At 34.8% G+C, this 12,657-nt stretch overlaps 1 protein-coding gene across 5 annotated transcripts in view; it reads left to right on the top strand.

Annotated features, from left to right (window-relative positions):
• Window positions 1-302: 302 nt before the first annotated feature.
• LOC114350668 (G-protein coupled receptor Mth2-like) overlaps window positions 303-12,657 on the top strand; it is a 40,157-nt gene continuing 27,802 nt past the window's right edge. For 3 of the 5 annotated variants that reach the window (XR_003655718.1, XM_028301550.1, XM_028301551.1), the window contains exons 1-2: window positions 303-383; window positions 7,031-7,548. Coding sequence is in view for 2 of the 5 variants with exons in the window: in XM_028301550.1 (XP_028157351.1) it covers window positions 7,114-7,548 (435 nt within the window). In the remaining 3 variants the exon portion in view is untranslated. Of the gene's footprint in view, window positions 440-6,946; window positions 7,549-12,657 lie in introns of those variants that run through there. The other 2 variants (XR_003655720.1, XR_003655719.1) reach the window with 2 other exon arrangements.

Below are 12,657 nucleotides of genomic sequence, written 5' to 3'. Positions count from 1 at the left end.
TCTTGAATATTTTATAAACAATCTGATATTTATTATGATCTAACATATTGTTATAAAAAGCATGAAAACTGAATATGTTTATGGACTTTTGAATGACAAGACACTGTTTGTAGATCCGACATCACTTTTTTTTTCACAATTCCACGCAAGATGTGTAGATGGAGCGAGGTAATGTAGAACAAACACAGGCAAACAAAAATATTGCAAAAAAAAATATATTTTCAAATTCAAAAAAGGAATCCTAAAAACCGGTTCGGTCATTTGACTCAGCGGTCTCAGATCTTGACCAAAAGCACGTTCCGCGCCAGTCTACTAACCGGTCCGCCGATCGGCGCACGCGGGCTGCCATCTATGCACGGTCTTCGGTTACGTGAATTAAAAAAGTTTGTTCAACGAAATAATACTCCTTGCAGACTGCCAAAGAATCTCGTTCTTTGATGTTCATGTGTTTTTTCCTTTGTTGTTTGATGTTTTTGTCCGAATCTAAGTTGTTTATGTCACGTTGTGAAGAATTTAGTGCTTTTAAAACGATATGCAAACTTTTTGCGGCTGTCATTTTTAATAGTTTGTGTTTTCCTCCAAAAAAGCGTTAAATTTTAATTATTTGGCCAAAAAATTCGTTTGGTAACTAAAATGACCACTTTGTAGATACGTTTTCTTGGTTTCCAATTGAGGAAGTTTGTGAAACTTTCTGTTTTTTTTTGTAAAGAATGACGCATTCAAACTTAATTTTTGGTTCTTATGGGTACCTATTTAAAATTCCGTTTGAAGATGAAATTGATCAGTTCACCGAACAAATGCACCCAAATAACACATACACCCGGCTAGAAAATAAAAACGTTTGCTTATAGCCCACGGCTTATCAAGCTTAACACTATAGCATCCTATTTTTTTTTTGTTTAAGTGCTATCGGTTTGCACTAGTTATCCCAACTATATATATTATATATATATATATATATATATATATATATATATATATATATATATATATATATATTATATATTATATATATATATTATATATAATATTATAAATAAATGCGAAAGTAACTCTGTCTGTCTGTCTGTCTGTCTGTCTGTCTGTCTGTCTGTCTGTCTGTCTGTCTGTCTGTCTGTCTGTCTGTTACGCTTTCCCGCTTAAACCTCGCAACCGATTTTGATGAAATTTGGCATAGAGATAGTTTGAGTCCCGGGAAAGAACATAGGATAGTTTTTATCCCGGTTTTTGAAACAGGGACGCGCGCGATAAAGTTTTTCTGTGACAGACAAAATTCCACGCGGGCGAAGCCGCGGGCGGAAAGCTAGTAGGTAATATTTTGCAAAAAAAAAAATACAATATGATAAGAATTAAATATACTCAAGAGTACCTTTGTAATTAACGTGTTGAGATACATAATTTATTATTAATTATAGCAAGAACTAAGAAAACCACACGGAAATCACAATACCATACGTGGAACTATTCGAGAATCTGCATACTGATGTTGGATCTCGCTGCAATACTGAATTGTTTAATATTAAGTAGGTATCCGATGTTGGTCACAAAACAAACTTGCTTCAACTCATTCTGATTCTGATTCTGATTCCCACTGCTTTGATAGTGATCTCAATAATATTTTGGTCTCGATCACAGGTGCGAGTACTTAAGTTACTAAAGAGTCAAATGCTAAAAAGAAAAAGGCTCACAAAAATAATGTTATGTACCTATGTAGTTGTACGTCATTTTTACCCGACTGCGCCAGAAGGAGGGTTATTGTAAAATATTCTGTATTACAACGAGATAAGACACCACTGTGTTTAGCTTGAGTTCGCTGTGCATAGTGCTTTAGTTTAATCTACAAAATTTTAGTTTAGAATAAATGTAAAGCTCATGATAGATAGAAAAGTTTACTTTAAAAGAAACCGTAAAATTTTCATTTTTTAGGCTGGATTACATTATGTTACTTTAACTTAAACAAATGTCAAAAGTCTGTCAAACTCCATACAAAAAACACCGGTTATCGTTATAGTTATGGTTTAAGACATTTATTTCTCTAAAAGAATTACATTCACTTACAAGATAAATACAAAATTAACCTTAAAACTATAGATTATTTAAAGTTTATACAATTTTATTTGTTTACATTTTAATATTTTTTGCACGAAGCAGACGCGTACAATAGCAGTCACTCGAGTATTAATATATTGGCCATTCGTGGGTACACTAAGAAAACAGTAGTTATAATTCGTAACGATAGTTACTGATAAAGTTAGGCGGTACACCTCAGCCTTAAAGATTAAACTTCTTGTAGTTAATCCATAAGCTACACGAGTCAAAACGAGACATCGATAGACGTAATGAATATTATGAATAATAATAACAGTTAGTTAGATAACATCTGGCAAAACCATAGTGCACAAAAGAGCACTCAGGTAGATAGATACCTGTCTTTTGTATGGTTATTGGTCAGCAATGTTCATTCTTCTGGTAAAGAAGAATGCCTTCCACTGTACCTCTTGTCTGTACTGTGGTAGTATACGAGCTTTTAATTGCAGCTTCTTTAGTAGATTTCGATAAAAAGCCTCCCGTGTGTGATAGGTAAGGATATGTTGAAGATATCATTGAAAATTTTCATGAAAATATTACATAAAGCAAAAGAAAAAACCCTTGGATAACTTATTAACTGTAAGCCATATACGCTTCTATTCAAAAGCGTACAGTGCATAAGTATGGGCAAATGACTTGTCAGCAAACGGTGTTTATTGATTGTAAAATTTACGAAATTAGTAAATGCAAAAATAAATTAAAGCCAGCCTTATGACTTGTTGCACAAAATCCAAAGTACACAAGTAAACAAAGCAAACATTTTTGGAGTTAATGCCGTGAAGTATAAACAAACACATACTGACATTGAGCATGTGCTAAAGTGCACTTCGAAAGCTCTCACCTAATTTTAGTCCAGTCGATTTCAGTCAATTGATTCCAGTAAGGAAGCAATAAATGGGTTATATTATAAGGGAAGAAATATAGAATCAATATTTGTGCCACATCTGAAGAAGCGAAATATTCCGGTCCCAAGACAGATGCTGCTAGCTAGAGCATTCCCAACAACCAAAACTCGGGGGTCTCTATGTAATAGCAATAACAGATGCATGTGAAAATGCTTTGGAAGAAAAAACTTTTAAATGTCACACGCTTACGACGGTTATCACACTGCGCCGCGCTCCGCCGCGGAGCGCGGGGCGACAGATTTAATCATTGTATGCAAGTACCTCAGTTTGTATAGAAAACACGCGCGGCACTTCACACTGACAACGCGTCCGCGCGCGTGATTTTTTATATGAACATTGTGAATTAATGAACGAACAGTGTGATAACCGCCTAAGCGCTCCTGCACACCTGTGGGTCTAGACAAAGTGCAAATTATAATCGCAAACCAGTCGAAAAGTGGTCGAAAAGCCCCTTTTTTGTATGGAGTTTTGACGGATTCGATTTTCGATTCGATCAAAAAGTGCGTTTTGTCTAGGGGGGCTGAACCGCCGCCGCGCCGCCGCCGCGGTGTTCGCGCGGCGCGTATAAACAGTGCAAAGGCGCGGCGACGGCGCGGCGGCGCACAGTGGTCCCGATTTAATAAAACATGGACATTGATGCTAGAGGCACGAAAATTTTTTTGATGGTTACTGCTATGATAACTAATACGGCAAAAAAATATTACAATCCTACGACGTCTATTTCGTAGTAAAAAAAAATATATACATATTTTTTGTATGGAAGAAATTACGTTTCTGTCAATTTTTCGAAATTCTTTAACGATGTCAAAATGCCGATCACACATGTTATAAAACAAGTGATTCTGAGTATTTCATGCGAAGATACTTGTCACTTATCTCTGCGTACTTTTGAGTTATCGAGGGTTGAAAAATCGATTTTTTTATATTAAATATTTCCACGAAAAATTGCCAGAATTACAATATGGTGTATAAGGGACACTTTTGATGACACATAACAACGACTCGCACTCGCGCGCGCTCGTATGCATCAAAAAGAACTGTTCCAAAACGAAAAACAGTGTGAAATAGTAGACAATCTTTTAACTGATAACTGTGTCTACCTGAAGATAAACGTTAGTGCTAGTTACATCATGTAATTTGTCAAAATGGCAATATCGCAATTTGAGATTCATTCTCACTTCAGAGAGTATTTATGAGCTTCCATCCTATCAAAAGCTTCTGAAAACAAAAAAAACTTGTTATCCTTCACAGAGAGATGATATTTGTGTGAGTTATCAATGATGGACATATTGTAAATTGGGCAACCTCTCGTATAAGCTACTTTTTGACGGCCAGCGGACCTATACATACAACGTTGTATTAAGTATTTCCCTTAATTTTTTATTTTATTTTATTAAAAGCTGATGCATACGAGCGCGCACGAGTGCGAGTCGTTGTTATGTGTCATCAAAGGTGTCCCTTATACACCATATTGTAATTTTGGCAATTTTTCGTGGAAATATTTAATATAAAAAAATCGATTTTTCAACCCTCGATAACTCAAAAGTACGCAGAGATAAGTGACAAGTATCTTCGCATGAAATACTCAGAATCACTTTTTTTATAACATGTGTGATCGGCATCTTGACATCGTTTAAGAATTTCGAAAAATTGACAGAAACGTAATTTCTTCCATACAAAAAATATGTATATATTTTTTTTTACTACGAAATAGACGTCGTAGGATTGTAATATTTTTTTGCCTTATTAGTTATCATAGCAGTAACCATCAAAAAAAATTTCGTGCCTCTAGCATCAATGTCCATGTTTTATTAAATCGGGACCACCGTGCGGCGGCGCGGTAGCGGCGTCGTGTGCAGGAGCGCTAAGACATAGAACATCTATGATTTCCATTTTTTATTATTCGATCATTTATTTTTAGAATAAAACAGAACAGCCTGTATTTTCCATTACCTCTAGAAAATTTAAAATCTTTATCAAATTCGATTCGGTAAATTGATTAGACCAGTGTGTTTACTATAAAATACTCGTTGTCTTAAAAAGTTAATTATCATCTAATATTATATAATTTATAACGCCCAAAACAAGTTTCATTGATGTGGAACAAACGTCACAAAAAACCATATAAATAATGTGTGACGCGGATTTAAATCGTTTTGATTTGAATACGCGTTTAAAAGGTTTATCAGATGGTGGACCTAAGGAAATGATGTTAAAGGAAAGACGTCATTTTGGTGTTACGTCTACACGTCTACTCATAAATTCGTTAAAAGTTTTAAAAGTTATTTGTTACGTAAAAATAAAAGATTTTTAAATGTTTTTAATCTCAAATAATGCTACTGAATGCAAAAGTAATGTGTTTATGTGAGACCCAAACTGCCGTACCAATCTTGATGAATAAAAAAACCAAAAATGTAGAGATGGTATCTTGAAAAAAAAAATAGAGTACTCTTTGTCGCAAAATAGGAGTGAAATGTAGAGTAAAAGTTGGCTTACAGAATAATAATGGCTTTACCCACCATTTTGCTAGTAATACTGGTTATACCAATAAACTTACCACTTTAAGTTTCTTGATGTTGTTTTGTGTCGCTGAATAAAACATTTCATTTTTCATTTTTAACTTGAAAAAATGCATGTTTTTCCTAAACGCTCTACATAGACACTTTAATAGACCTAATCGTACGCGAACGATAAACAGGCTACTTCATGTTGTTCTAGTAATGCTTGGTGCAACAGGTTGTGAAAACCCGCATCAAACAGGATTCTTTGTCTAGCGATTAATTTAAATATCAAAACACCTCGACAAGTATGGCTTACCTACTAAATGCCTTGTAATATTTTTTTTTATTTAGCATCTAGAATTCGATCCTGCAAACCATTCCAATCGCGACATGCGAACCACCTCGAGGTAGTCGTCAATAGTTCGCTTTAGCAAATTAAAAACAACATAATATCCAGCACACCAAACGCCACCTCTGGGATTATATTCGAGCCCAAAACTGCTAGTGTAAGGTCAACAGTCTTTGTATAACACTGATGAGCTCAAACTATGCCAATTTCCACGTAGTTAATATGCCAATTTCTATTCAGTTACATTAAAATTTCATACACTTTATTTAAACTATCGTACTATTATGTAGAGTCAATTACGTCACATCTAATAAACATAATACGTTATGTTTACGTTGAAGTCTGACCTATCCATCTTAGTGTCGTGCCATAGGGCAGTTAGTGTTACTACAAGTCTCAAAACTGACATTTATCGTAGGAAGTTGATTCGTATCTGTAAAAATGTTAGGTGACCACCAACCTTAAGGACTCTATACACCAAGCCCGCTGACACAGCCTGGCACAGTACTTTCTATGACTTTTGAAGACATGTCAAAAGGCGACAAATCATGTCGGCGGCTCGGCAGCAAACTAGGGTTGCATATAAATATTCAATCGATAATATTGCTAAGCTATCTAAATTATTGACTGATGAACAATGCCTTAATTGACAATGTCATTACCTGGTTGTATAACTACGAAATATCCTTAATAGATAAGATGGTAGGTACATATAAATAACTAATAGAAGGTTCTAGAGATCAATTTTACTGCGTCTTCTGATACAGTAATTAAAAAATATAAAAAAGAGATAACCAGTTTCAAATCACACTGCAAAGTGTTCTCTGCGTATTAATACAAATGTTTGTTTTTGTCACTCCAATGATTTAAAAATACCATTCGATTACGAAACTGCCCTTGATTCTTCACAGCGTGGACATATAATAATTCTATTAACATAGTTAATTGATTAACTACACAGAAAAATCTAAAAATTTATCAGCCTTGTTTGAACATTTTATTATCATTCCAAACAATTGAACATCTAACATTATTAGTAACAAGAAAAAAATGACCAGCAATAAAATTGCACTGTATTTTTTTTAAGTAAAGACTATGACAGAACTTAACGCTTAGCGTGTGTATGATTACACAACAGAGCGTGGAATTCCCTCATTGACTAATTAATAACCTATTAATTTGACTAGGTTTTGAGCCAGTCGGTCTGTGACACTCTGCGGCAGCAGTCAGAATCGCCGCGAATATAGAAATGAATTAAGAAAACACCAAAATGATCTACGGAGTACTTTTACTGGCGCTAAGTGCACAAAGTTTTGGTTTGAAAGTGTGTGATAGACTTAACAGTGTGGACATAAGTGATGGTGATGTGTCAAACGACAGTTTAACAGTTGTTAAAGCCGGGATTAAGTATGCCAGCAACGAGTACTTTTACGACGAAGAAAGCGGCAGTCTTAGAGGATGCGAATGTAAAAGGCAGACTTGTATTAGAAAATGCTGTCCCATTGGGCTTGGTTATGATCCAAAGAAGAAAACCTGTGTTCCAGTGACGGAGGAGTTCGATCCTCCGGTCTGGAATAAATACAGGAGGCTGGAGGGAGTGAGGGCCGTGGATAAGTTCCGATTCATCACTCAGAAGCATAACTGTACGGATCCTGAGGTCAGGGTGCGGACTGGGCAGGTGACCCAGAACTATCATATTGTGCAGGTAAGAAAAATATTCTTTAGGGTATTTTTTCATCTTGTTCGTTAAAACTTTCTCGTTCTTGGTTTTTAGAACTTTACCACAATACTATTTAATATACAATTTTATTTCAATGACTGTGTTACCAGATGTATTAACAACCAGGAAGTCTAGTTAAAAGTACTGAGATGAAAAAATACAAACACATATCCAAAAAATTCATGATGATAAAGATAATTAACTTTTTTAAAAAANATGAAACCACCCTTTTGATAATACCTATTCAACAAAAAAATAATCGTTCAAATTGATTTATAATCGGCGGAGATATTGCGTATAAAAAAGTTCATCCCCAATTTTCCACCCTTGGGGGTTGTTTTTTCTATTATTAATTTTAAATGGGACCACCCTTGAGGTATTACCTATACGCCGAAAAAAGATTTGTTCAAATCGGTTCATAATTGGCAGAGTTATCGCGTAACAAACATAGAAAAAAAAAAACATACGGGTCGAATTGAGAACCTCCTCCTTTTTTTTGAAGTCGGTTGAAAATAAGAGCTTTCTGACATCATCCTTAAACAGTTTGAATATTTTTCCCATTGTCAGACTTGGAATTGCTATGTCTCTGCATATTTCAGAATTAATATTTATGAAGATATACTACTCGTACATCCCTGTAAAAATATAGAAACACGCACTTCGTTCAATATGAATTAAGAGTGTTTAAGTTATGAAGTAGAAACCTACCTAAATGTTGACCTAACGTATGAGGAAGGAAATCTCGATGCATAAAGTAGTATGTACCTAAAGAAACTTAAAGCTTTAATTAAATAATACCTGCCTATGATTGTGTTTAACCACTTTACCTACCTACTACTCGTGAATGATTTTTGCGACATGACATTCCGAATGTAGGTACATTTTCAAAGGGACTTTTTGAAATACCTTACTCAATACTCAATTATTTACTGCATCCATAATGTCATAGAGGTGGTATCTTATTTTTGCATAAAATATGGTTCATTACTCATTGTTTAAGTTAGTGGACTTTGTAAAATAAGAAAGCTTTACATTCATACTTTCACATTACGATTGTATTACCAAACCTAGTTATTTAAAACTTTCATAATAGTAATAAGACTAAAGACGTAATCAGAAATGCGTTATCAATATATTTGTTGTAATTAGTAATTTGGATTCACTTAGGCTGGGTTGCACCATCTTACTTTAACTATAAGAAACGTCAAAAATTTGTTAAACTCCATACAAAAAACACCGGTTATCGTTATAGTTACGATTACATTTAGGTGATGCAACTCGGCCGTATACAATTGGCCTCGAAATATTTACACACAAATATAAATTGTGATTTAAACAAAATCCTCACTTATGTTGTTTAGTTCCCAAAAATACCTTCTTCGGCAGTCAGTAAAAAATGCCGTTAAGTAACTGTCAACTTGTGTTCTTACTTCAACTTATAAAACTAAAGCTAAAAACTCCAAAAAGCGTTACTAATGTTAGTCTTTGAGTAAGAGAGTAACTAAGCTTTTTACATTCCTATTTAGAAGATAATTATACTTTACTTTATTTAGTAGGTACCTACTTAACTATGTGATAAAGTATCACTTCATTCATGACGAATAACTAAAATGCGTAGGTTTAGATAATAAACTAAATTTGGTGTACAATAATACGAATATTTATTTGCCTACATCCATTCATTAATAAAATATCTCATCCATTCATGATTCAATTAGCATGACATAGGCTTCTAAACTTATTCATTAGGTTTTCGATTATTTACTTGTAATAATAAGGATAAACTAAAACATTAAAGTGTACCTACTAAAAACACGTAAAATCTCTGCCTGATCCAAAATGAGGTGACTCTATTGACCGATTATAATGTATGTTACAGTTTATTTTAGAACCCACTCGTAAAACAAGCATATTATTTAGCTAATCACTAGGGGTTAACAGGATGGTTCATCTATATTCTTAAAAAAGGTAAAAACCTAAACTGCAATCTAAATTATCTAAATATAACTCAAAGGTGACTGACTGACTGTCTGACTGACTGACTGACTGACTGACATAGTGATCTATCAACGCACAGCCCAAACCACTGGACGGATCGGGCTGAAATTTGGCATGCAGGTAGATGTTATGACGTAGGCATCCGCTACGATAGGATTTTACGAAGCTCCACCCCTAAGGGGGTAAAACGGGATCCACGCGTACGAAGTCGCGGGCGGCCGCTAGTAGGTACTAATATTATGCTTCTTGGGTTTTTTATACCAAGACAGTGCAGTATAGAGATGAAACGGATAGTGGTTTGGCCGGATACCGGATACCGGATATCCGGCGAGCTGCTAGGCCGGATAGCCGGATATCCGGCGGCCGGATAGTTGGCCCATTGTCTCGTTGTATGTCATGACGAGTTTAGCGCCGCCAGGTGCTTCGAACGCGATCAGTGGGTCTAGTAGACAAGTCACACTTTTCGAAATTCAAATCCGTATCCGTCCGAATAAAATGTCAGATTTTGCCACTTGTGGCAGATCAATTCGAGCGATTTCGGTTGCCATCGTGAGTGTGTGGTTGAATAGGGAAAATTTAAATTAGTTTACTTGCTGCGTAATCTGACTGAACTGCATCATGTCATCAGACCATCAGTGAAAAAAAGATCGCCTAATTTAATTGGCTATATTTCGACATTAACAGATATTTATTTATTTAGTACTAACTTTCCGCCCGCGGCTTCGCCCGCGACTTCGCCCGCGTGGAATTTTGTCTGTCACAGAAAAACTTTATCGCGCGTGTCCCTGTTTCAAAAACCGGAATAATAACTATCCTATCTCCTTTCCAGGGACTCAAACTATCTCTATGCCAAATTTCAACAAAGTCGGTTCAGTGGTTTAGGTGTGAAAGCAAGACAGACAGACAGACAGAATTACTTTCGCATTTATAATATTAAGTATAGAAGTATAGATTCGTCATTAGAGTAAATAAATAGCCCTGAAAAAGAAAAGTTTTTGAAAGGCCTCAATATGGCTTTTTTGTATCTTTTTGGACTTTAATTATAAGCCGTTATTATTATAAGCCTTTTTATTGATATTTACCTCAAAGATGAATGTATTTCATTTTATTATAAGAAATTGTCGTAGTTTTTTAATATCCGGTATCCGGCCGGATAGTGAGTTACTATCCGGTATCCGGCCGGATAGTAAATTCAGGCCGGATATCCGGCCTACCGGATAGTTACCGGATATCCGTTTCATCTCTAGTGCAGTATCCATGTGCCATAATAAATCATATCTCGGATATGCCTCTGTAATCATAGAGCAATTATTTTAATTTGTGTGCGTCATGTCATATATCACAGTATAGTGTAATGCAACCATCTTAATTACAAGACACAATTTATGAATTTATTTATAAATGCCGGTACCTTTTTATAGAATACCATCGAAGACGAAGATAGCTCTGATTATTCGCTGATACATGATTAAAATATGACGCGTACAGTCAAATATGAAACTAATTAATTTCCAATTTAAAATAGAGCTCATTTGAGTTCTTTAGATTGTCTACTTTTTTTTCGATCTAAGTATGTATTTCGTATCTATGTAGATCTATGGTATCTTTTAACTGGATGTTATGTACAAATTCGTTTGTGTCCACGAATTTGTACTTAGCATCCAGTCGGAGTTTAAACTCAACTGGTAAATAGATACTTATTTACATAAAATGAAACCTATACTTTTCTGGAATGATTTCCTTTCAAATAATAAAGAGCTTTTTAAGAACTTATACAGTGATTAGCTGAAAATTTCCCTGTACATACGCACAAATATAATCTCGCTCTACATATTTTACAGTTGTACAGTCTACATCAAGACAAATTACACGTTTTGATTACAATATGCCGAATAAACAGAATGCTTAATTATTTTTTAATAACGTAATAATGTAGGTACTTGTCCTTCTACTAAACAGTGAATGTAAAGCCATTTCAACTGGTGAAAGTTAAATCCCATTCCGCATCTTCATAAAGAGCTTTTTAAGTCTCAAGGCCTCGCGTAGGCAATTTATTGATTTTTTGCTTATTAATATTGTGACAGTTATGAAAGTCATTTCATATTCAATTGTATTATATTTTTTTAATATTATACTGTACGTGTGCCTATGCAGCCTCATTTAAATACTAACCCCCTTACTAATAAAAGTTATTCACTCGTTGAACACTTGTTTAAAGTGACGTTTAGTATGGAAATTTCACTTTAAACTACTGTTCAACGAGTGTGTAACTTTTAATTAGTAAGGGGGAATATCATTCTAAACTCTCATTGTTAAAAAAACTGCATGTCATTTTTCACAAATAGGTTGTTAAAATACGCTTTTATTTTTTTAATCTACGTCATGCGCGTGAATTAATCGTCCCATTCTTGTCTCTAATACTCTCAACTGTATCTCTTCAGCAACTTTGTATGCTTACATCATAATAACTGTGGAAGTTTCCAAAACACAAACTTACGAGAGAGACAAATTTTATTTTATTTATTTATTTATTTATTTATTTATTTATTCATCATCATCATCTCAGCCATAGGACGTCCACTGCTGAACATAGGCCTCCCCCAATGCTTTCCATGTTGCCCGGTTGGGAGCGGCCTGCGTCAAGCGCCTTCCTGCTACCTTTATAATGTAGTCGGTCCACCTTGTGTCGTATGTACTCGTAGTACTTACTACTAATACTAGTGAATTTGCATCGAAAATAATATATACACAACATCAAATAAATCGCACCTTCCGCGACGCGAACTTTAAAGATTTCTTTTGACACAATCATGGTGCCCCAACAATATTGGTGTTATTTGAAAGCCCAATAAATAAACTTCAAGAAAAACACATTTAATTTTTTTATAAACAATTAGCAGGTACCATAAATGTGACTTGAAAAAAGGCCTCACTTTGGGCTCACCTCTGGGATCAATTAGACCAGTTTTTGTGGTTATAGAACCAAATAATGATCTTACGTGTCCTTTTTAACAGATAAATAGCGATTAATCCCAATTTAACAGTTTTATAGCCATAAAAGTTGGCTCAAACGTAACTACCTATTTTTTGAAGAAG

The sequence above is a fragment of the Ostrinia furnacalis genome, unplaced genomic scaffold, assembly GCF_004193835.3.
Source record: "Ostrinia furnacalis isolate ACB-3 unplaced genomic scaffold, ASM419383v2 OfSCF0954, whole genome shotgun sequence".
Taxonomy (NCBI): Eukaryota; Metazoa; Arthropoda; class Insecta; order Lepidoptera; family Crambidae; genus Ostrinia; species Ostrinia furnacalis.
Note: the sequence above shows the minus strand (reverse complement) of the source record. Positions and strands in the feature narration are given on the sequence as shown.